Source organism: Oncorhynchus keta, chromosome 5 (genome assembly GCF_023373465.1).
Source record: "Oncorhynchus keta strain PuntledgeMale-10-30-2019 chromosome 5, Oket_V2, whole genome shotgun sequence".
Classification (NCBI taxonomy): domain Eukaryota; kingdom Metazoa; phylum Chordata; class Actinopteri; order Salmoniformes; family Salmonidae; genus Oncorhynchus; species Oncorhynchus keta.
The window spans coordinates 3,968,601-3,994,921 of record NC_068425.1 but is presented as its reverse complement, the minus strand read 5'-3'; the positions used below and the strand labels follow the sequence as shown (position 1 = coordinate 3,994,921).

The 26,321-nt window shown below is 43.3% G+C and overlaps 2 protein-coding genes across 3 annotated transcripts in view; one reads left to right on the top strand and one right to left on the bottom strand.

The window, feature by feature from the left end:
* The window catches only part of LOC118384328 (thyroid hormone receptor alpha), a 97,510-nt gene that overhangs the window by 45,211 nt on the left and 25,978 nt on the right, over nt 1-26,321 (top strand). For both annotated transcript variants that reach the window (XM_035770745.2, XM_052518513.1), the window contains exon 2: nt 12,222-12,644. The gene's annotated coding sequence lies outside the window, so the exon portion shown is untranslated. The remainder of the gene's footprint in view (nt 1-12,221; nt 12,645-26,321) is intronic.
* LOC127929937 (uncharacterized protein K02A2.6-like) lies at nt 12,958-24,050 on the bottom strand. The gene is made up of 2 exons (XM_052518300.1): nt 22,836-24,050; nt 12,958-13,038 (listed from the first exon to the last, which is right to left on the bottom strand). The coding sequence occupies exons 1-2, from the start codon at nt 24,048-24,050 to the stop codon at nt 12,958-12,960; spliced, it is 1,296 nt and encodes a 431-aa protein (XP_052374260.1).

The window sequence follows — 26,321 nt, the reverse complement described above, 5'->3', positions numbered from 1 at the left end:
GCAGCCTCAAGTCTTCTTGGGTGTGACGCTACAAGCTTGGTACACCTGTATTTGGTGAGTTTCTCTCAATCTTCTCTGCAGATCCTTTCAAACTCTGTCTGATTGGATGGGGAGCGTCACTGCACAGCTATTTTCAGGTCTCCAGAGATGTTCGAATGGGTTCATGTCCGGACTCTGACTGGGCCACTCAAGGACATTCGGAGACTTTCGAGCCGCTCCTGCATTGTCTTTTCAGGGTTGTTGTCCTGTTGGAAGGTGAACCGTCGCCCCAGTCTGAGTGCTCTGGAACAGGTTTTCATCAAGGATTTCTCTGTACTTTGCTCCTTTCATCTTTCACTCTTTCCTGACTAGTCTCGCAGTCCCTGCCGCTGAAAAAAATCTCCACAGCATGATGCTGCCACCATGATTCACCGTAGGAATGGTGCCAGGTTTCCTACAGACGTGACACCAAAAGGCACTTAACTTGTTATGGCTGCAATCCCACTAACGGGATAACTGTCATCAACAACTGCTGAATAGCATACCGCTACATTCAATAAATATTATTCAAAATATTTATATTCAAGAAATCACAAGTGCAATATAGGAAAACTTACACTTAGCATCAGGTAGCTTGGTCACAAATCAGAAAAGCAATCAAATTAATTGTTTCCCTTCTGATGTTTTCACTCACGAGACTCCCAGTTACACAACAAATGTTCCCTTTGTTCCATAAAGAACATTTTTATCTCCAAAATATCTGTTTTGTTTGGCGCGTTATGTTCAGAAATTCAGAAGAAAAAGCGCCCACGACAACGCAGACAAATTCCAAATAGTTTCCATAATGTCCACAGAAACATGTCAAACGTTTTTTACAATCAATCCTCAGGTTTTTAAAATAAATAATCGATAATATATCAACCGCAAATGTCTTTCACAGTAGGAGAGGGAAAAGTAATACCTTTCCAAACTCATGGGACCACTTGACGCGATGTTATCGTTCTGGCTCATTTTTCAAAATAAAAGCCTGAAACTCCAGTGGGGGAGAAAGTATTTGATACACTACCAATTTTGCAGGTTTTCCTACTTACAAAGCACGTAGAGGTCTAATTTTTATCATAGGTACCCTTCAACTGTGAGAGACGGAATCTAAAACAAAAATCCAGAAAATCACATTGTATGATTTTTAAGTAATTCATTTGCGTTTTATTGCATGACATAACTATTTGAAAACCTACCAACCAGTAAGAATTCCGGCTCTCACAGACCTGTTAGTTTTTCCCTCCTGTTCTCCACTCATTACCTGTATTAACTACACCTGTTTGAACTCGTTACCTGTATAAAAGACACCTGTCCACACACTCAATCAAACAGACTCCAACCTCTCCACAATGGCCAAGACCCGAGAGTTGTGTAAGGACATCAGGGATAAAATTGTAGACCTGCACAAGGCTGGGATGGGCTACAGGACAATAGGCAAGCAGCTTGGTAAGAAGGCAACAACTGTTGGCGCAATTATTTGAAAATGGAAGAAGCTCAAGATGACGGTCAATCACCCTCGGTCTGGGGCTCCATGCAAGATCTCACCTCGTGGGGCATCAATGATCATGAGGAAGGTGAGGGATCAGCCCAGAACTATACGGCAGGACCTGGTCAATGACCTGAAGAGAGCTGGGACCACAGTCTCAAAGAAAACCATTAGTAACACACTACGCCGTCATAGATTAAAATTTTGCAGCGCACGCAAGATCCCCCTGCTCAAGCCAGCGCATGTTCAGGCCCATCTGAAGTTTCCCAATGACCATTTGGATGATCCAGAGGAGGAATGGGAGAAGTTCATGTGGTCTGATGAGACAAAAAATAGAGCCTTTTGCTCTAAACTCCACTCGCCGTGTTTGGAGGAAGAAGGATTAGTACAACCCCAAGGACACCATCCCACCGTGAAGCATGGAGGTGGAAACATCATTCTTTGAGGATGTTTTTCTGCAAAGGGGACAGGACGACTGCGCCGTATTGAGGGTCGAATGGATCGGGCCATGTATCGCGAGATCTTGGCCAACAACCTCCTTCCCTCAGTAAGAGCATTGAAGATTGGTCGTGTCTGGGTGTTCCAGCATGACAACGATCCGAAACACACAGCCAGGGCAACTAAGGAGTGGCTCCGTAAGAAGCATCTCAAGATCCTGTAGTGGCCTAGCCAGTCTCCAGACCTGAACCCAATATAACAGTTTTGGAGGGAGCTGAAAGTCCGTATTGCCCAGTGACAGCCCCGAAACCTGAAGGATCTGGAGAAGGTCTGTATGGAGGAGTGGGACAAAATCCCTGCTGCAGTGTGTGCAAACCTGGTCAAGAACTACAGGAAACGTATGATCTCTGTAATTGCAAACACAGGTTTCTGTACCAAATATTAAGTTCTGCTTTTCTGATGTATCAAATACTTATGTCATGCAATAAAATGCAAATTAATTACTTTAAAATCATACAATGTGATTATCTGGATTTTTGTTTTAGATTCCGTCTCACAGTTTAAGTGTACCTATGATAAAAATTAGACCTCTACATGCTTTGTAAGTAGGAAAATCTGCAAAATCGGCAGTGTATCAAATACTTGTTCTCCCCACTGTATGTCTGAAGACTGTTGACACCTTGAGGAAGCGATAGGAATCTGGTTCATATCCCTTTAAATCCAGCAAATTGAGGCTATGGAACATGGAGTTTTCAAAATAGAAGCCACTTCCTTTTTTGATTTTCCTAAAGGTTTCGCCTGCAATATCAGTTCTGTTATACTCATATACAATATTTTGACAGTTTTAGAAACTTTAGAGTTTTCTATCCAATACTCATAATAATATGCATATATTAGCAACTGAGACTGAGGAGCTAGCTGTTTACAATGGGCACCTTTTCTTCCAAGCTACTCAATACTGCCCCTGCAGCCATAAAAAGTGAAAGGACTCTGACCATGAGAAACAAGATTCTCTGGTCTGATGAAACCAAGATTGACCTCATGCGGGCCAAATAGTTTCATCAGACCAGAGAATCTTGTTTCTCATGGTCTGAGAGTCCTTTTATAGGTGCCTTTTATTTAACCAGGCAAGTCAGTCAATTAAAAACAAATTCTTATTTTCAATGACAGCCTAGAAACAGCAGGTTATCTGCCTTGTTCAGTGGCAGAACGACAGATGTTGTACCTTGTCAGCTTGGGGATTTGAACTTGCAACCTTTTGGTTACTAGTCCAACACTAACCACTAGGCTACACTGCTGCCACTTTTGGCAAACTCCAAGTGGGCTGTTGTGCCTTTTACTGAGGAGTGGCTTCTTTCTGGCCTCTCTACCATAAAGGCCTGATTGGTGGAGTGCTGCAGAGATGGTTGTCCTTCTGGAAGGTTCTCCCATCTCCCCAGAGGAACTCTTGAAGCTCTGTCAGTGACCATCGGGTTCTTGGTCACCTCCCTGGCCAATGCTCTTTCCCCCCCGATTGCTCAGTTTGGCCAGGCAGCCAGCTCTAGGAAGAGTTTTGGTGGTTCCAAACTTCTTCCATTTAAGAATGATGGAGCCCACTGTGTTATTGAGGACCTTTAATGCTGCAGACATTTTTTGGTACCCTTCCCCAGATCTGTACCTCGACACAATCCTGTCTCGGAGCTCTACTGACAATTCATTCGACCTCAAGGCTGGGTCTTTGCTCTGACATGCACTGTCAACTGTGGGACCTTATATAGACAGGTGTGTACCTTTCCAAATAATGCCCAATCAATTGAATTTAGCACAGGTGGACTCCAAGTTGTAGAAACATCTCAAGGATGTTAAATTAAAACAGGATGCACCTGAGCTCAATTTTGAGTCTCATATCAAAGTGTCTGAATACTTATGTAAATAAGGTATTTCTGTTATTTTTAATACATTTGCAAAACATTCTAAACCTGTTTTGGCTTTGCCATTATGGGGTATTGTGCGTAGATGGATGAGAAAACAAAATATTTACTCTATTTTAACAAATTTAACAAAATTAGGAAAAAGTCAAGGGTCTGAATACTTTCCAAGTGCACTATATTACCATCAGTATATTGCCACAAGTATTTCTGTATTCCAGCTACAAGTCACTTTTCAGCCCTGTTTACGTTGCTGTAATGTTTATTATTATTATTATTATTATTATTATTATTTATCTGCTAAGAGTGCGAGAAGGGGGGTACAAAAAGAAAGAAGGGGTAGGGTGGGGAGAAGAATAGAAAGGGAGAGTTGTGTGTGTCATGACAGCTGCAACTCTTAACTACACTACTTGTTTGCCGAAAAGGCATATCAACAGAAGGCCAAGGGCACGGAATATTCTCACTTACTCTGAACTCATACCAGTTCAGCTCGCTAAATAGTGACACACAGATGAGTCCAAGGGAACACGCAATGTCACGTCTTGGCCTGTGGATGAACCTATCATTACCATGGGGATTGTCATTGGTCATTACACCCATTATTTTGCAACGCGTGAACAGTGACTTCAGAAACTATTCACCTCCCTTGACGTTTTCCACTTTTTGTTACAGCTAAATTTAAAATAGATTAAATTGCAATTTTTTTTTTGGCACTGGCATACACACAATACCCCATAATGTCAAAGTGGAATTCAAATCCAATCTTATTTGTCACATACACATGGTTAGCAGATGTTAATGCGAGTGTAGCGAAATGCTTGTGCTTCTAGTTCCGGCAATGCAGTAATAACCAACAAGTTATCTAACTAACAATTCCAAAACTACTGTCTTACACTTGTGTATGTATCTTACACTTGTGTGTGTATAAGGGAATAAAGAATATGTACATAAAGATATATGAATGAGTGATGGTACAGAGCAGCATAGGCAAGATACAGTAGATGGTATTGAGTACAGTATATACATATGAGATGAGTATGTAAACAAAGTGGCATAGTTAAAGTGGCTAGTGATACATGTATTACATAAAGATGCAGTAGATGATATAGAGTACAGTATATACGTATACATATGAGATGAATAATGTAGGGTATGTAAACATATGAGGTAGCATTGTTTAAAGTGGCTAGTGATATATTTTACATTTCCCATCAATTCCCATTATTAAAGTGGCTGGAGTTGAGTCAGTGTGTTGGCAGCAGCCACTCAATGTTAGTGGTGGCTGTTTAACAGTCTGATGGCCTTGAGAGAGAAGCTGTTTTTCAGTCTCTCGGTCCCAGCTTTGATGCACCTGTACTGACCTCGCCTTCTGGATGATAGCGGGGTGAACAGGCAGTGGTTCGGGTGGTTGATGTCCTTGATGATCTTTATGGCCTTCCTGTAACATCGGGTGGTGTAGGTGTCCTGGAGGGCAGGTAGTTTGCCCCCGGTGATGCGTTGTGCAGACCTTACTACCCTCTGGAGAGCCTTACGGTTGTGGGCGGAGCAGTTGCCGTACCAGGCGGTGGGTGATACAGCCCGCCAGGATGCTCTGGATTGTGCATCTGTAGAAGTTTGTGAGTGCTTTTGGTGACAAGCCGAATTTCTTCAGCCTCCTGAGGTTGAAGAGGCGCTGCTGAGCCTTCTTCACGACGCTGTCAGTGTGAGTGGACCAATTCAGTTTGTCTGTGATGTGTATGCCGAGGAACTTAACTTGCTACCCTCTCCACTACTGTTCCATCGATGTGGATAGGGGGGTGTTCCCTCTGCTGTTTCCTGAAGTCCACAATCATCTCCTTAGTTTTGTTGACGTTGAGTGTGAGGTTATTTTCCTGACACCACACTCAGAGGGCCCTCACCTCCTCCCTGTAGGCCGTCTCGTCGTTGTTGGTAATCAAGCCTACCACTGTTGTGTCGTCCGCAAACTTGATGATTGAGTTGGAGGCGTGCGTGGCCACGCAGTCGTGGGTGAACAGGGAGTACAGGAGAGGGCTCAGAACGCACCCTTGTGGGGCCCCCGTGTTGAGGATCAGCGGGGAGGAGATGTTGTTGCCTACCCTCACCACCTGGGGGTGGCCCGTCAGGAAGTCCAGTACCCAGTTGCACAGGGCGGGGTCGAGACCCAGGGTCTCTAGCTTGATGACGAGCTTGGAGGGTACTATGGTGTTGAATGCCGAGCTGTAGTCGATGAACAGCATTCTCACATAGGTATTCCTCTTGTCCAGGTGGGTTAGGGCAGTGTGCAGTGTGGTTGAGATTGCATCGTCTGTGGACCTATTTGGGCGGTAAGCAAATTGGAGTGGGTCTAGGGTGTCAGGTAGGGTGGAGGTGATATGGTCCTTGACTAGTCTCTCAAAGCACTTCATGATGACGGAAGTGAGTGCTACGGGGCGGTAGTCGTTTAGCTCAGTTACCTTAGCTTTCTTGGGAACAGGAACAATGGTGGCCCTCTTGAAGCATGTGGGAACAGCAGACTGGTATAGGGATTGATTGAATATATATTATATATATTAATATTGATTGAAGGTGTTTCTTTAGGAGTTTGCCTGTGCTTTTCTCCATTCGGGTAAAAAAAAATGTATCCTGAAACTCCGTAGTCCTTTAATAATTACAAGCATACCTGTAACATGATACACCCACCACTACACTTGTAAATATAGAGTGGTACTCGGTAATGTGTTGAATTGGATTAACCCCAAACATAACACTTTGTATTCAGAACAAAAAGTTCATTTCTTTGGCACATTTTTTGCAGTATTACTTTTGTGCCTTGTTGCAAACAGAATGCATGTTTTTGAATATTTTTATTCTGTACAGGTTTCCTTTTCACTGTCATTTATGTTAGTATTGTGGAGTACCTACATTGTTGATCATTCTCAGTTTTCTCATATCACAACCATTAAACTCTGTAACTGTTTTACCATTGGCCTCATGGTGAAATGCCTGAACAGTTTCCTTACTCTCCGGCAACTGAGTTAGGAAGGACACCTGTATCTTTGTAGTGACTGGTTGTATTGATACACCTTCCAAAGCCTAATGAATAACTTCACCATACTCAAAGGGATATTTGCATCTGCCAATCGATGCCCATCTTTGCGAGGCATTGAAAAACCTTACTGGTCTTTGTGGTTGAATCTGTGCTTGAAAATCACTACTCGATTGTGGGACCTTACAATTATTGTCACGATTTTCTTCCTGGGAAGGAGAGGCGGACCAAAATGCAGCGTGGTTGAAGTTCATGGTTCTTTAATAAGAAAACTCAAAACATGAACAAACTACAAAACAATAAACGTGAAAACCGTAACAGTCCTAACTGGTGCATAAAACACAAAGACAGGAAACAATCACCCACAAAATACCCAAAGAATATGGTCTAAAATATGGTTCCCAATCAGAGACAACGAAAAACACCTGCCTCTGAGAACCACTCTAGGCAACCATAGACTTACCTAAACAACAAAACTGAACACAACCCCATATTCTAATAAACCCTTCGACATTACGAACACAATAAATCACCCATGTCACACCCTGGCCTAAACCAAAATAATAAAGAAAACAAAGATCACTAAGGCCAGGGCGTGACAATTATCTGCATGTGTGGGGTACAGAGATGAGGTAGTCATAAAAACACAGTGAGTCCATGCAACTTATTATGTGAGTTGTGAAGGCCATTTTCACGCCTTAACTTATTTAGGCTTGCCATAAGAAAGAGGTTGAATACTTATTGACTCGAGTCATTTCAGGTTTACATTTTATATTAATCTCAAATGTTCTACAAAAAAACCCACTTTCACATTGAGGTATTGTGTGTGGATCAGTGACACAATATCTAAATGTCATCAATTTAAATACCGGCTGTAACACAACAAAATGTGGAAAAAGGAAAGGAGGGAAGGCAGTCTCTGACAGAAGTCTTGCCAATGCCAAATGTTATTTTCATCCCTCCTTGTCAGTGTGTCCTTGGCAGATAGTCACTGATTGCTAACATTAATTAAATTAACTAACTAATTGATGTTTTGTTTGTGATTGCGCTCCCTCTGTCACTCTTTCAAGCGCCAGGGAGTCGATCTGAGTCACCCTCTCCTTGTTTGTTCAATGGCTAAAAATCACAAGGCCGTTACCAAAGTAACACAGTGAAAATATGTCCTTGCCTTAAACAGTTTTGAGTAGGCCTTCCGGGCTGGGCTGTAAGAGTACTGGAAATGAGTTCATGCTGTTCATAATGTCTCACAGAGGAGCTGGGTACTCTGGGGTTTTTTTGATGCTTCCTAGCTGACGCTGGAACCGGAGTCCTGTAATTCACAAATAATGATAGAGCATGAAGTAGTCTTGAATGGCACATTTCCCCCCCCAGAGTACTTATTTTCTTTATTTTACAATAGCTGTATCCTCAATTCCACAGTAGAGGTGTTAGCGCTGCCGGTGGCCACTACTTACAGCTAGAGTTGCACATTTTGGGGAATATTCCGAGGTGGAAACTTTCCGTGGGAATTAACGGGAATATATGGGAATTAACGGAAATATATGCACATTAATATTAGTACCATTTAAATGTAGGTGTTTTTTGCATTGGATATATTTACCATATCATATGGAGACCGAATCATAAACATCTTACCTGATCATAAGTACACATAATTGCAAATGATTAAATCCTTCCAATAGAAGAAAACAACTATTTAGTCAACTCATTTTAATTCAAGTTACATTTGTGACTCTTCACACGGGATGATTTCACTGAACAACAAAAGGGAATATTGAATGATTCCCAATGATCCATCGCTTCTCCCAAAAACGTTTTCAACATACATCTGTAAAATGATAGTCCAGAAACTAAAGGGGAAAGAGCCTCAGATCCACAAAGTCCCTTCCACCAGGTTGCTGATGAGATATATTGGCACGACTGCCACATTGCATCTACATCCTAAAGCCCTTGCTTGGAAGTGTACTACCACAGACTGCCAAGAACTTTGCCCTCATCCAGGCCAAGGTGGCGAGACATGGTAGCGATGACACCATAGGCCTTGTTGATCTCTGCACCAGACAGGATGCTCTTGCCAGCATACTTGGGGTCCAACATGTACACTGCGACATGTCTGGGCTTCAGGCAGAAGTCTTCATGCTTTTTTGATGTATTTCAGAACTGCAGTTTACTCTGCTTGGAGCAACAGTGAAGTAGGCAGGGCAGTATGAATTTATTCTCTTACATCTGCAAGCAGAGTCTGAACATCACACCGGATGGCATTGTCTCCCTCAATCCGTGCAATGGCTACTGCTATAGGTTTAAGGAGTTTCAGGCTGCTTTACCACTCTCTCCCAAAATACATCATCCAGGAGGATCCTCTTGATGGGGAAGTCCATATCGGCAGACTGTTGATGGGTGGAGATGATGTAGTTAATTATTCCTTGTCCACGAATGTTCAACGACCCATCAGAGATGATTGCAATAATCTGCTTTCTCTATGATTTGCTTGACCTTCACTTGAACTCTGCATCCAACAAATTAGTAGATAAAGCATGTCTGGTTGGAGGGGTATATGCTGGGCGAAGAACATTCAGAAATCTCTTCTAATACACATTGCCTGTGAGCATCAGAGATGAACCAGTAGCATACACAGCTCGAGCAAGACATTCATCAGAATTTCTCTGACTACGTTCCTCCATTGAGTAAAAAAACAACTTCTTATTCCAGGAGAACCATGAGCTGTTGCTATCAATAAGGTGTCTGATAATTTTCACCTCGAATATAACTTTTGTCAGAGGTTGCTTGTTGTGAGCGCTGAGGGAACTTTATGCGCTTGGCCAGATTCTGCATCTTTGTTGCATTTTTCACATATATAATTTAGCATTAGTTGCTGTGTACATTTGCAAATGTACACAGCTTTTCCTTCTACATTAGTTTCTGTGAAATGTCTCCACGTGTCAGATAGTGCCCGTGGCATTTTCCTGTAAAGATAACAAAAAATACAATTCCATGTACAGATAAATAGTTAAGCAGTTAGATTAAACAACTCATTTGTAAGATAAATGTTTTAAAATGAAATGTATGGAAACAGGTGAATTAACACTCAATTGGCAGGCTCAAGCAAGCTAAAACCCACATGGTAGCAAAAACTAATTAGCAGAAATTGTTAACAAGTTAGAAATGATTTAAACACACTTTGCTGAAGGCTACTATTTATTAGTTAACAAAAAATATTGTATGTCGTATAAAATATATTCACCCCACCCAGTATTGTAATCAAAACATACCAGAAAGCATGTAGTCCTTGGCTCAGACTGTGTAGTAGTGTGGGCTCAATAGCATCTCATTCCTGTGCAAGATCTTGAGAATCAGCTGTACATGTGATGGAGGAGTGCACTGTACATGCAAAGGGTTGCAATTCCATTGAATTGGGGATAGTTTAACCAGAACATGCCACAATACCTAGAATTGCCTTTAGGTGTATCCCACAAAAAAAGGTTGACTGATATAAACTAACATTTTTGATGAGGAATTTAAGCAAATTTCCCGGGCTTAACCTCCCCATGAAAAATGTCCTGAAATGTTCCGGAAGGTTTGCGACTCTTTGCAGCCCTACTTAGTGACTATGGAACGTCTGCCTTGGATTTCTTCACATTTTGTGTTCCAAACTGGGATTCAAATGGATTTCATTGTCATTTTCTGTCAATGATCTACGCAAAATACTGTCAAATTGTAAGAAAAATTCTATTTAAAAAAAGATGAATACTGTGTACCTTGATTTAGATAAGAATTCACCCCCGAGTCAATACATGTTAGAAACGCCTGATTTATAGATGTGAGTCTTCTTGGGTAAGTCTCTTAAGAGCTTTTTGTGAAAATTGTGAAATATTTGCCCATTTTATTCTTTTAAAAATTATTCAAGTTCTGTCAAGGTGTTGGGGATCATGGCTAAACAGCAATTATACAGTATTTGTTTTTTATTCTGTGCCTTGTTGTGTACTTTTGAATGTTTCTGAATATTTTTATTCTGTATATTTGTGTTCTTTTCACTCACTTTAGGTCATTATTATGGAGTCACTACAATGTTGTTGATCCATCTTCAGTTTTCTCCCATCACAGCTATTGAACTCTGTTTTAAAATCACCAAAGGCCTCGTGACATCCCTAAGCCGGTTTCCTTTCAGAGGGATGACTGCATCTTTTATGTGTCTGGGTGGTTTAACGCATCATCCAAAACATAACTATTAACTTGACCATGCTTAAAGATACAGTGCATTCGGAAAGTATTCAGACCCCTTGCGTTTTCCATATTTTGTTACTTTACAGCCTTATTCTAAAATTGATAGTTTTTTCCCCCATCAATCTACACACAATTCCCCATAATGACAAAGCAAAAATGTTTTTTTAGAAATGTTGGCAAATGTATTAAAAATAAATAACTTTATCACATTTACATAAGTATTCAGACCCTTTACTCAGTACTTTGTTGAAGCCCCTTTGACCAGCGATTACAGCCTCGAGTCTTCTTGGGTATGACACTATAAGCTTGGTGCACCGGTATTTGGGGATTTTCTCCCATTCTTCTCTGCAGATCCTCTCAAGCTCTGTCAGGTTGGATGAGGAGCGTCGCTGCACAGCTATTTTCAGGTCTTTCCAGAAATATTCAATTGGGTTCAAGTCCGGGCTCTGGCTGGGCCACTCGAGGACGTTCAGAGTCTTGTCCCGAGCCACTCCTGCATTGTCTTGGCTGTGTGCTTAGGTTTGTTGTCCTGCTGGAAGATGAACCTTTGCCCCAGTCTGAGGTCCTGAGCACCCTGGAGCAGGTTTTCATCAAGGAACTCTCTGTACTGTGCACCCACCGTACATCTTTCCCTCGATCTTGACTAGTCTCCCAGTCCCTGCTGCATCAGACCAGAGAATCTTGTTTCTCATGGTCAGTCATTTAGGTGCCTTTTGACAAACTCCACTTGCTTTGGGCTATAGTAGGCTATTTCCTACTTGCAGAATAGGCCATTTCCTACTTGCACTGTATGTGAAACAGTCTCTTGAGCAATTTATAGATTTTCTAAAATGCTATTCTCCCTACTTGAACTTGTCCTCAAGTAATACCTTCCTAAAATAATGTTGACCTCAACTCCACAATACCACACCAGCAAGGCAGACCAAACTCATAGACACACCAGTAAAATCAAGGCTTTGACTGTTTTTACAGTATCTACCCTGTGAGTTTGTCTAGGTGTAATCTGTGTTCCGGAAACCAGTCCTCTGATAATCTACCCTGTGAGTTTAAAGGTTTTTTGTACTCAGTTTGTTGGCTTCTCTGTGTTTATGTCGAACCCTTCTGTTCTGTGTGTGTCTTACAGGTGCAGGCTGACTGATCCACTGGAGACCACCTTTTTGGGAGGTAGACAAGGACCGAGCAGTGGAGCACGTCTTGAGGCTTTCAGACCCAGGGCTAGCCGAGCTAGTGAGTTGCTGCCAAAAAAAAAGCACGGAGAGAGCCTGAAAACAGTTTGCCTGGGTGGCAGCATCACATCTGGAAAATGGCCCACCTGGGAGGCAGTCAAAACCAGAAGGATGCATGCTTGGGGGTCAGTCACTTACATTAAACAGCACAGCGGCAAGCCTGAATGGTTTGGGGACCCTGAGAGCAGCGCGTTGCCTTAGGGGCTGAGAGGGACTGAAAGGGGAGCCTATTATCAGCCGATAATAGCCCGCCAGGTGGCAAAGGCTGTAAGAAGAACAGTAAGACCCAGCAGAGCGAGGGTGAGAAGAACAATCCACAGGTGAGTTCTCTGGTTCCTTCCCACTCGGCCCCTTCTCTCCGCCTTATGATGCAGTGGGTGAAACAACAGGAGTAGCAAGGCTGGGGCCTGATTGGATAGCTCAGAGCTTCAGCTCTTTTATATCCATATCTGCACATTGAATTTGAGAAGGCGAGGCAAGGTTATCTCAAGGCTTAAGGTATAGATTTAGGGTGCTCTTAATGTGGTCTTGAGTCAAGGAATTGTTCTAAACGCGGTCGACTAACTTATTTCCCAACATGAGTAGCCTGAGTAAACCAGTCCACTGCCTCTCGTGTGTTGTCTGGCTGTGGCGTTAAGCCACTGGAAGCTCCGTGTACCTCTGACCTTTTTGATTGGCTAATCCTCCGTGACCCGCCAGGTGGCGTGAGGGTTTCTGGGGGAGAGAGTCGAAGTAGAGGAGGGAGCTAGACTGTCAAGAGATCGAAGTGACTGATCCAACTGAACAGGGCCCATGTTAAAAAAGCATCTCGGAGTAGGAGTGCTGATGGAGGATCAGGTCCTCCTTGGGCCGAGCCCTTTTCTGTATGCCTTTTTAACACGACGGTGCTAGTGCACTCTGGATTGTTTGACTGTGGGGCTATGGCTATATCCCACTGCTGACACCAATGTGGCACATTTGGTGTGGACACACCTCGGGGTTGATGTTTGACTGTTGTGCTTCATAGACTAAGATGGAGATCTCCCTCCCTGTGTGTTTAGCTCAAATAAGTCTGGATCAAACAGATCTCATGTCCCCTTTTGATCCCCTTGATCTAATGTCTTCCATTATGATGCCTGAGGGGTAAAGTCAGGATTGAACCAGTCCCTGTGTTTCAATGGGATTCTGGGTTAGGGACGTAGCTCAATACCGAAAGTGCTGATATTTGTTCTGTTTCACACATGTACAGGTGTGTAACAAGTGTGTTTTGTTGCACATCCCCCTCCCCTAAAACCCCAGCGGACAGTGGGGTCACGGCCAGGGACACTGTAGCAATTAAGGTTTTAGGCCTTTGCTCACGGGCAGATGGACAGATGTTTTTCACCTAGTCGGCTCGGGAATTCGAACCAGCAACCTTCTCTAACTTCTAGGCTACCTGCCGCTCCCAAGGCTCCATTGTTTATTTGACATAAACAATGCTATTTCCATATTCCTCATCGTGTGACAAAACACTCGTATCTTTGACCCCGTCCTCAGGGATCCCCCTTTTTAATTTCTCTCAGCATTCCCTACTCCCTCTGCTGTGAAAATTTCACTTGTATTGACTTCTATTGATAATCGTCTCACGCATCATACTAGCACCATAACACCTTCCCCTTTCCTGCACTTTGTGTTGCCATGGTAATGTCCTCCCTTTCCTGCACATGCTGCACGGGAACAGCTGAGCAACAGGTTGATGTATAGAAACCAGAACCCCAGGCAGTCCAATCAGAGGCTCCTGCCGTGGAGTGCTCACCTTACTGAACTTGTGGAAGCTATGCGTTTGTGCGAGTGTTGGTGTGCGTTTGTGTGTGCTCTGTACGATACTTGTTCGTATCGTGGCAAGGAAACAAAACACGAAGCGAATGTAACTTAATTAGGAAAACAGCCCTGATGTTGGAAACAAACACCATTATGTTGTCATCCAGAGTCACATGTATTTATTTTCCAAGCTTATAACACACTATTTTACAGGCAGCAGGTTTTTAAAGGACCAAGAGAGCTTCGTGTTTACATTTTTGCCATGGAAAAAAAATATTGTAACACTGGTATTGTCAAAACCGGTGTATGTGCCTCCCTCCCTCCCTGCCTGCTGAAGCTCAGCGTGTGTCCAGACTGCAGAGTGCAAACAGAGTTGAAGGTAGATGCTTTCATCATGCAATATCAATATGTTACCAGTCAGAGACGACGCGCAAGGTCGGCTGTAGAATCTATGACTCTTGCCTATAGCCCTATAACTAGTGTTGCCACGATACCAGCATTTTGACTTGAATACCGATACCAGGTTTATTATCTCAATACCAAAACGAGACCACACAAAAAAAGGCTTATTAGCCAAAGCCAGAATGGCACTTGATCCAAGCAGATAAACTCAGCTACTGCTCTGTCATTACATTTGAAACAAAATGTTTATGCATTATTTGAATCAATTCTACAATAAATGTTACTTAGGTAAAAATCTATCAAACTACAAAACGGCATAATGGTAATCATTTATTTGACTAAATACTTTTTTTGCCCCACTGTAGCGATGTGTCATAATGTAAAATAACCCTAATTTATAAGGCAGTTCTTATTTGATTAATGGTGGACTTTGCGATTAGCCTTCAAAATAAAAGCAAGGCATAATTCTACTATTTGCTAATACTTACAAGGATTCCTAAATCATTGCTAAGAATAATGAAAATGACTGCAGTTTTTACTGGTCATTGTTTTCAGGCTGGTTGTATTGGTGCTAGCTAGGTACTAAGCTAAAGCTAGCTACCCCAGAAGTAGCGGTCTAGCGAATGATGCTTTATTACCTACACGGTATTCTAAACACACAGGTGTTTGCTGACATTTTTATACATATTTGACAGTGCTACTGTATCTTTTTTTTTTGACACTCATAGACACAAACGGCGGCTCCATAGTGTATGTCGTGAAGCTAATAGCAGTGAAGCTACTACTGTGTAACTCCGGTAGGGCAACATCGGGAAAAATGTCTCACTTTGTGTTAGCCGGTGCTCGACCAGTCGGCGAAAGCCAACATCACCCACGACAGAGAACGGTTGGTTGTCAAGGGCAATGAGTTTCATTATTCCTGGCTTTAATGGATTTCACCTTTGAGTTGTCTCGCTGAAATGTTGCTACTCTTTCGAATGACTGCTCAACTTGTTGACTGCTCGATCCACACAGCAGACATTGTGGGCTTGCTTAGGAGTTCTGTGTTGCACGTGTAGCGCAACATTTTAAATGGTGTCATTGTATCATGTACCTTATTTATTTATATAGGTATGCACGTCAGCTTTGAACTTGGTTTTGCACATCAAGCGTTAAACTAGATATCGGCCTATACCGATGTTGGCATTTTTAGCTAATATCGGCCGATTCCGATATGTTCACTGACTATATCGTGCAGTATGTACGTACAGTCACTGTGGAGACTATGTCATCGATGCACTTATTGATGAAGCCAGTGACTGATGTGGTGTACTCTTCAATGCCGGAACATATTCCAGTCTGTGCTTGCAAAACAGTCCTGTGGCTTAGCATCTGCTTCATCTGGCCACTTTTTTTATTGACCGAGTCACTGGTGCTTCCTGCTTTAATTTTTGCTTGTACGTAGGAATCAGGAGGATAGAATTATGGTGAAATTTGCCTAATGGAGGGAGAGCTTTGTACGCGTCTCTGTGTGTGGAGTAAAGGTGGTCTAGATTTATTTATTTTTTATTTTTTATTTTTCTCTCTGGTTGCACATTTAACATGCTGGGAGAAATTAGGTAAAACTGATTTGTTTCCCTGCATTAAAGTCCCGGGCAACTAGGAGCGCCACCTGGATGAGCGTTTTCCTGTTTGCTTATGGCGGTGTACAGCTCATTGAGTGCGGTCTTAGTGCCAGCATCTGTCTGTGGTGGTATGTAATCATCTTGCATTGGATAGTGTTCTAGCCTGTATGGACATTGTTTTGCGAACAGTAATGAACAGTGTCAACATTTCTACATGCTGTGTTGCATTATTCAAGTGTGTAAACTTCTGTGAAGCATGCATGGGGTCTTGGGAGCGATTGCAGCTCAGACAGCTCTAGAAATGAATGAGTAAGTGGATGCTTTTGCTCTTCACCCTATAAAAGGGCTGTGCTGATAGACTTAATCCGCTCAATCACTTGAGACACATTTGTCAGCAGTACTGAATGTATCAGCCCAGTCCATATTTGGTCGAGTTGGGTTGGGTGTTCTGGGGAAGGAATGTGACAGCCTGCCTTGTGCCAGATGGAGATTGATGTTGGAGTTGTGAGGGCCTTGTGGCTTGGGAAAAGAGGGCATGGTCTCCAACTTTTTAACTCTCCTACCCTACCCAGGCTACCTCCCTGTATATTAGATACACTGAGTGTTTTCTGTAGGGGGAGTGGGTGGATGGAGGACGAGGCATCATGGAGGCGCCAGTGAGGTGTAGACTGCTCCCAGATGGCCTGCATCAGGTTTTGAGATCAAAACATTCTTAACACTTCATAAATCCCACCTGGGGCCTACTGCCCTGCTGCTGGTGGGGAGTTCCAGGCCAGACGCACTCTGTAACACTCCGGAACCCTGCGGAACGTTCCGCCCACCACACCACTGCTCTGGAATAATACTGACGAGCCCTGGTCGTGGCCACGAGAACTGGGTTGTTCCACAGGTAGACCTACAGTATTGATAAAGTGTACCTTCATGCTCCTTCACAACCTTTGCCCTGTCTGTTGTCAGTCAGATTTCGGATTTAAAGGAACAACTCGCACACAAATGAATGTTTTTTTGAACATTTATTGATGTTGTTGCTCAGGCCCTGAAAGTGGTCAAATGTTTGAGATGACTCCATGCCATCTGTTGTATAGATGTAGCTGGATGTCTTATGTCATTTCGGGTGGTGCCTTTCTTTCCCTTTTATTTGGGATGGAGGCTTATAGCTGGATATACACAACAGATGGTGTGGGACTCTTCTCGACATTTTGACCATATTTGAGATCCTAAAAGGCCTGAAAAACATGTTGATTTTGGAGTGACCTCTCCTTTTAAGGAGCCATAAAGGGACTTGAGATACTCCCGGGGAAGTCCAGCGAATGTAAGCCTCACGTGGCAGGCTTCAATGCTCTGTCTACTTGTCAGACAGGCGGCTGGATGCATGGAGAACAAGAATTCACACCTGCACAGTATATGAAGTCAGAAAGCAGCATGTACAGTATATCAAGTCTGAAAGCAGCCCATATTTTAATAACAGGCCTGGTCTGCTTAGCACCAGCTAACAAGTCTGCCTTACTATTCCCTCCAAGCTCCAGTTCCAAACACATCACACATGATAAACTTCAGCTGCAAGTTAGAAAGTCTGCAGTTGATGTCAAGTTGTTGTGTCCACAGAACTAGAACTATTCCACAATTGTAATGACATGCAGAACCCCCCCCCCAAAAAAAAAAAAAAACATACAAAATTGGCAATGCCTTTACTGAAGTCAAAGCTAAACAATCAACACTGTTTTATTCCCTTGGTCATCACTGCACATCATTACACGCACAATTGAACAGCAGCGTATGGACTACAGTCTTTTCTGTTAGGTCACTGGATGCTCAACACCTCTTTAAAAAAAATACAAATAGAACAAGTAATGCGCCTGGGGCGACCAATGACTGTTTTTTGTGTTTTTTTTACCTTCGCGGATCTCCGCTTTTAAATGCCTTTTTTAAATAAAGTTTGATACAGATACAAAGGCCTGTCTACTAACCTGTCCTTAATTCTCACTGAAAAATACTGATAGAAATTAATATATTGTCTGTTTTTAACCCATTTGGAATGCCTTAATCTTTTTTAATAAACTAACACAACAAGTTGAGTACTCAACTAGAAATGTATATATTATATATATACACACACACACACACACACACATTCCACCTCTGCCTATCTGTGTGGATGAGATGTGGAAGGCAGACCAAGTGCAGTAGAGAATCTTAGACATGGTTAGGCTCACGTCAACACTCTATGACTGGACCTGGGTGTTAGAGGTGTGTATGGGTCAAGTTTGAGTGTCGTGGTTCTGTTTTTTTTTTTCTTCTCCCGAGACCTGAGAGAGAGACCATGATTTAAAAAAAATCTATTCACCGTTAAAGGGTTTCTTTCACATGCAAGGTTAGCACCCGAGGTCTGGTGTGCTTTCTGCCTCCCATACTGGAACTTGGGTGTCTCCTCACACACCTATCCCCGTATTTCTGCCATTATTGCTTTTGCAATCACTGTGTACCCTTAGGGTCTTTCGTGTTCATTGATATTGTAGGGGGGGCTTGGTTTTACAGGGGCCCTAAAGAAGGCCAGTGCCGTCTCACCTTTTGAAGTACATTGTTCGCAGTCACGCAAGATTATGGCTAAAAGGAAACCAGAGACCCTCCACCACCCCACCTCTGCCCCTTCTCTCCCAGTCACCTCTCCCTGGAGAACAATACAGGTAGCTACCGTAGACCCTGTCTGCATCCTAAATAGCACCCACGTTCCTATATAGTGCACTACTTTTGACTAAAGCTCTATGGGCCCTGATCAAAAGAAGTGCACTATAAAGGGATTAGGGTGCCATTTAGGACCCAGGCCCATCTGTCACTCCCCATAGGTATGCTCTGTGTTGCTATTTTAACACTGCGGCCTTTCTGAAGCATTCATTACAGTAACAACCGTATCTTATGCGATTTCGCAGCACGTTCAACAGTCCAGCTACCTTTTTCACGAGAGAGAGGGAGAGGTTTCATTTCCCTTCTCATCAGCACCATAGTTTCATATACACCAACCCGAGATGGAGATCAATCTAATTTGTTGACGGTTTACTGTGAACACTGGAATGCAAATTCAGTCAGCCTCACTGCAAAGGGAAGTGTGCGTGCGCATCTGTGTGTAGCACTCTCACCTTGGGCTCCTGCTCTTACCTGAGTGCTTGTGGCTCAGGGCCCGCTTTTGTCACGGTCTCAAACAAACACAGTACACACAGACACTCTGGTTGCAGCTAGGGGAACAGGATTCCCTGTGCTGTGTGTTTTGGGCGGTGACGCAGCCAGGCAGGGATTTTGGGCATGCCCGTTCATAAAAGCTGCCAGGCGTGCAGGCTGAGTGGACTGACGACCCGCCAAACCAACCCCTTGGCCAGGGCAGCTGCCTGGGAAGTCATTGCTCCTGTTCTGGAGGTATTCGTGTGACGAGTATGCTTCATCAGAATTAACACTGGACTTCCCACTTGTGGCTCAACTCACGCATGCAGGAATGCGCACACACATTCGATCACACACACAAACGTGTACCTGTGAGGAAGCACCTGGTAGGAGTAGCTAGGTCTTTTATGTCCTATGATTTAGATTGAATCGAGCCCCTGTTTTTAGGCAGACCAGCAAAACACAGGGCCAAAAACAGCACCTACACGCGATGTACAGTGGATGTAACGTGAGACCGTTAGTATGAAGATAGCTGGTGCTTAAGCCACAGACTTCCCACCATGAGCAGATGGCTGCACCACATAAGGCTTTTCATTACCATTCTACACACACACACACTCTCTAATATAGCTCGACATATAGAACATGACTGCCTTCTGGTTATAGAGGAGGGGGGAGGGGGATATGATGAAAGTAGAACTTCCATCTTTTATAGAGTGTTGATGTGAGTGGTTCCACTCCCTCTACCCCCCGGATCCTCGCTCAGGAGGCCATGCGTCTGCCGCTTTTACAATCAAGACCCCTTCTTCTGCTTCTCGTCCACCCTGCCGCCTCCTTATCTCATGTAACATTTACATTTGAGTCATTTGACAGACGCTCTTATCCAGGGCGACTTATCTCCTCTTCTTTTCCTTCCCGAACCGGGGAACAAATCCTCAGTGTTTCTATTAGAAAGCTCCTCTCGGAGCTGAGCAACCAGCGACAGTTAATAGGATAACGTATATCATTTGAGTCGGCTCACATCCATGACTATTCACTTGTACATATCCATTTGACATGTTTGAAGATAAAAATACTGCAGTTATTGATCGTGATCGTGACATCTTTAGAAATCAGTGATTCGGACAGTTTTTTTTGGCACATTCTTACAGTTCTGTGAATAATCTTTATCTGCACAGCCGGCTCATTTGGTAGTGTGTTCTACGTCACTATGAACATGTTATGTATGATATTGGGCATGATACAATTATATTTCATACAGGTATGATAATGCAAAATTGATCTAATAAAGACCCTATTGAGTTAAATAACTTTTAAAAATGTTTTATTTATTTTTTAACTAGGCAAGTCAGCTTCTTGGCACTACCCCTCCCGTTAGCGGGATCATTTTCGTCAGCAACTGCTGAATAGCATGGCGCAACAGTCAAATAATATTACTAAAAAATATTCATATTCATGAAATCACAAGTGCAATATTGCAAAACACAGCTTAGCCTTTTGTTAATCCACCTGTCGTCTCAGATTTAGAAATTATGCTTTACAGCGAAAGCAATCCAAGCGTTTGTATGTTTATCGATAGCATAGCGTAAAATCATGTACACTTAGCATCAGGAAGCTTGGTCACGAAAAACATGAAAGCAATCAAATGAATTGTTTACCTTTGATTTTCAGATGTTTTCACTCACGAGACTCCCAGTTACACAACAAATGTTCCTTTTGTTCCATAAAGATTATTTTTATACCCAAAATACCGACGTTTGTCGCGTTATGATCAAAAATCCACAGGAAAGAGTGGTCACGACAACACAGACATATATTCCAAATAATATCCATGATGTCCACAGAAACATGTCAAATGTTTTTTATAATCAATCCTCATGTTTTTAAAATGTATATTCGATAATATATCAACCGAGTGTGTAGGTTTTTCAATAACAGCGGGAGGAACAACGGCGGCTTTACTCAGTTGCACAAAAACTCACTCAGAGCCCCCACCTATCCACTTACGCAATGTGATCCTTCACGCTCATTTTTCAAAATAAAAGCCCGAAACTGTCTGAAGACTGACACCTTAGGGAAGCCATAGCAAAAGGAATCTGGTTGATATCCCTTTAAATGGAGGATAGGCTTGCATAGGAACAGAGAGGTTTCAAAATAAGAGGCACTTCCTGATTGGATTTTCCTCAGGCTTTCGCCAGCAATATCAGTTCTGTTATACTCAGACAATATTTTTACAGTTTTGGAAACTTTAGAGTGTTTTCTATCCTAATCTGACAATTTATATGCATATTCTAGTTTCTGGGGCTGAGAAATAGGCCGTTTCAAATGGGTACATTTTTTAACCAAAAACGAAAATACTGCCCCCTAGACGCAAAAGGTTAACATTTGTTATTTGACGGCCTACACCTGCCAAACCCTAACCAGGACGCTGGGCCGACGCTGGGCCAAGTGTGTGCTGCCCTATGGGACTCCCGATCACGGACGGTTGTGATACAGCCCGGGATCTATTCAGCGTCTGTAGTGACGCCTCTAGTACTGAGGTGAAGTGCCTAAGACCTCTGCGCCACTCGGGAGCCCAAAACTTGTTTGGTGGCCATATTGGAAAAAGGCTTCTGTGGGGTTAATATGTGAATCCTAAAAAAGTTTGAAATATCCAATAAATGTCGTTCCACTTCATGATTGTGTCCCACTTGTTGTTGATTCTTCACAAAAAAATACAGTTTTATATCTTTGTTTGAAGCCTGAAATGTGGCAAAAGGTCGCAAAGTTCAAGGGGGCCGAATAATTTCGCAAGGCACTGTATATATTATTTCAAATGTAAATTAATGACCTTTCAGAACCACTTGTCAAACAAAGGTTAATGTATCAGGGTTTCCTTTTTTAAGCGATTTATACCCTAGAGGTCAAAGGTCAAGGTTCTGTTGACTTGAACATTCCAAGAATGTCTAACGGCTAGCTGTGAATGTAAGTGTAGTGTCTTAACACTTAGTACTTATTTATGTAATAAGAAAGACTCTGAATACAAGCAATTGAACTGGAGCTTCACATTTACTCAAACTAGTTAGTACCAGAGTAACATAGAACAATACTGCGCATGACCAAGGGCGCTCCATCCTTAAAGGGGACATCAGTAATTAACAGAACATAACATTCCTTCTCTTATACGATCAGAGTTACTTTTACCAAACCGCAACTGAAACATTTCCCAGAACTTGTTGTAGTTATTTTGCATCTTTTAATTTGAACTTGAACAGTTAGTTTTTGTTTGTTTGTTTATAAGTCTAGTCTGTCTGGTGGACGGTGCCTTCGTTCCAGGTAGCGCCTCGGATTGTCTGGAGGCTCCTGAACATCCTCAGTGTGTGCTTGTTCCATTATAGCTTCTGCTATAGCAGCACCTTCATCAACACGTTCCCTTCTTTCAGCCTGGGGTCTCTCTACTGCCCCACCGTCCTCTACAGTTCCCTGTGTGTCACTCTCAGGAGCTCTCTGTGCCTGTTCTCTCTCGATTGTTGTGCTGTTTTCCATGGAATGCATTTGGTTAATGTGACGCCGCCACATTATGTCTGGGCTCACTTGAACCTGGTAAGTTCTAGGTCCCGTTTGTGTGTGTACGGTCCCTCTTGTCCATTTCCCTCTTCTGTAGTCTCGCACCATCACTTCCTGTCCTGTTTGGAGATGGCGCTCCCGGCCACCGGAGAGCATCTTGGCTTGTTTGTTCAGCACTTCATTACGCCTGTTTGGTTTCATGATGTCCAGCTGTGTGCGGAGAGGCCTCCCGAACATCAGTGCTGCTGGGCTTTCATTTGTTGTGGCATGTGGGGTGTTTCGGTAGGAGGCCAGGAACTTGGCCAGTTTTGTTTGCAAAGTCCCTTCGTCTCGTTTTGCTGCACGGAGTCCTTGCTTTAGGGTTTGCACAAAGCGTTCTGCCAGCCTATTGGTGGCAGGGTGGTACGGAGCTGAGGTTGAGTGTTTGATTCCATTTACTGACATGAATCTTGTAAACTCGTCACTTACAAAAGCTTGCGCGTTGTCACTTACCAGCTGCAGTGGCAAACCGAAGCGTGCAAACGTTGTTCTGAGACACTCTATCGTCTGAGCTGAGGTGGAGGAGTCAGTGCAAAACACCTCTGGCCATTTGGAATGGGCATAAACTATAACCAGAAACATGTGCTTTTCAAAGGGACCAGCGTAGTCCACATGAATTCTCTGCCGTGGCTCTGCGGGCCATTCCCATGGGTGGACTGGGACAGGAGCAGGCATGTGAAGTGTTTCCAAACATCCACTACAGTTCTTTGCCATATTTTCTATCTGTTGGTCCAGACCTGGCCACCAGAAGTGGCTCCTTGCGAGCAGCTTCATTTTGACAATTCCAACATGACCTTCATGTAGTTGCTGCAAGACTAGATGTTGGCATTTCTGGGGTATCATGACTCTCATTCCCCACATCAAACATCCTTGGTACGTTGTAATTTCGTTTCTCCGCTGGAAATACGGAATCCGCTCCTTTCTGCCAGTAGCTGGCCATCCTGACATGGTGTAGGTGTACACTTTTGACAAGGTCACATCTTTCCTTGTCTCATGTTTGATAACTGTGCTTGTGACTGGTAGGGCCTCGAGCTGAGCGGTATGGAACATGTCCACTGCATCCACCCTCCTTTGCCTTTCTCTTGTACATGGCAGTCTGGATAATCCATCTGCATTGGTGTGGAGGGATGACGGCTTAAACTCAATGTCATACATATGACTGGCAAGGAACAGGGCGTATCGCTGTAACCTGGCTGCTGTCATTGCCGGAATGCCTTTCTTTGGACTGAAAATGGAAAGCAACGGCTGGTGATCTGTAACCAGTGTGAAACGCTTGCCTTATAGGTATGCGTGGAATTTCTTGACGCCCCACACTAGTGCCAGTGCTTCTTTGTCGATTTGTGAGCAGTTTTTCTCTGCATCATTCAATGTCCGTGACTCAAATGCAACTGGCCTCTCTGACCCATCTTTCAGTGTGTGTGAAAGGACTGCCCCGAATCCATAAGGGGACGCATCACAAGCCAACTTCACTGGCATTTCAGGGTCGTAATGCATCAGGACCTGTTCAGATGTTATGAGCCGTTTTGCCTCCAGAAATGCATTGTCACACTGCTCTGTCCACCGCCATGTCCTATTATTTTCCAGGAGATGATTTAGAGGCTGGACTATTGCTGAAAGGTTTGGGAGGAATCTTCTGTAGTAATTGATCAGTCCCGTGAAAGATCTCACTTCTGTGATATTTTGTGGTCGTGGTGCCTGTACCACTGCCTCGATTTTGTCCTGTGTTTTGTGCAATCCATTGCAGTCAATCTCATGTCCACAGAAGACAATCTTGTCTTTGAAGAACTCACACTTCTTTAAGTTTGCCTGTAGACCATACTCTTTCAGTCTTTTCAGGACCTCTTCCAGGTTAGCCAGGTGCTCTTTGTCGGTGCGTCCTGTTATGATCATGTCATCCAGGATACACTGGGTTCATGGGATTCCTTGCAAAATCTGGTCAATAGTTCGTTGCCAAATGGCTGGGGCTGATGCAATGCCAAAAACCAGGCGGTTATACCTGTATAGACCTTTGTGTGTGTGTTTATTGTCAGGTACTGTTTGGAACTCTCTTCAACCGGTAGCTGCAGGTAAGCCTGTTTCATATCGATTTTACTGAAGTGTTTCCCACCAGCTAGTGCAGCAAAGATGTCATCCAGGCGTGGTAGGGGGTATTGGTCCACATGCAACATTGGATTCACAGTTACCTTGAAGTCCCCACACATTCTAACAGACCCGTCTTTCTTCACAATAGGAACTATGGGTGTGGCCCATTCGCTTCTATCCACTTTCGTCAGGATCCCTGTATCCTGCAAGCGATCAATTTCCCCTACCACCTTTGGTCTCAGGGAGTATGGAACAGATCTGGCTTTGCAGAATTTTGGGGTTGCGTCATCTCTTAGTACAAGTTTTGCTGTGAAGCCTTTTAATGTTCCCATCTGATCACTGAAAACTGTGTTGTATTTATTCCGCAAGTGTTCCAGTGTTTGGTCTGTGCCTTTCTCTTTGGACTGGAACGTGTGGAGCATTTTCAAGTCACACCAATTCAGCTTTATTTTTGAAAGCCATTCCCTGCCAAATAATGGGGGGCCAGTTCCAGGCACCACATACAGCTGTAACTGCTGTGTTTGCCCCCCATAATGCACTCTGACCTGCAAGGCCCCTTTGGGCTCAATCTCTCTCCTGAGTATGTCTTCAGCAACACATTTGTGTTCTTCAGCTTGATAGCCTTAAAGTGCTCATTGTAGACAGTAGTGGAAATTATAGACACTGCAGATCCTGTGTCCAGCTCCATTTTGAGGGGTTTGCCTTCGATATCTGGTGTCACCCATATTATGCTACTGCTGGGAGAAGTCACTGTGTTTAACTCCATTGTACCAATTAATCGTTCATCTGAATCACTGCCACTGTTCTCTGCTAGTGCATTCACAGACCCTTTAATTTTCTCAGTTTTCCTGTTGTGACTGAATTTTGCTTTGCATGCTCTTTGAATGTGCCCCCTTCTACTTCATTTGTGACAAATTTTGTCTTTGAAACGGCAGTCCTCTGCTCTGTGACCATCTGTCACACCTGTTGCATTTTTCGGCCACACGGGGGCGCTGTCGACTGCGTGAACTTGTGCAGGGAAATTTGTGACAGGTCAGTACTTCTCTTACTTTGCAACTCAAATGTATCTTTAGTCGCGATTTCCATAGCCACAGCAATTTCAACAGCCTTTGCAAACGTGAGCTCTGATTCTGTGAGCAAACGTTTTTGAATGTGTTCATGTTTCAGTCCACAAACAAATCTATCCCTTAATGTGTCATTTAGGTTCTCTCCCAACTGGCAATGTTCAGACAGTTTCTTCAACACTGCTACATATGTACTAACACCCTCCCCCTCATTCTGATCTCTCTTGTGGAAACGAAAACGTTCCGCGATGAGGAGTGGTTTAGGAGATAGGTGATTTTGCAATATCTTCACAATCTCTGTGAATGTTTTATTTGAGGGCTTCAGAGG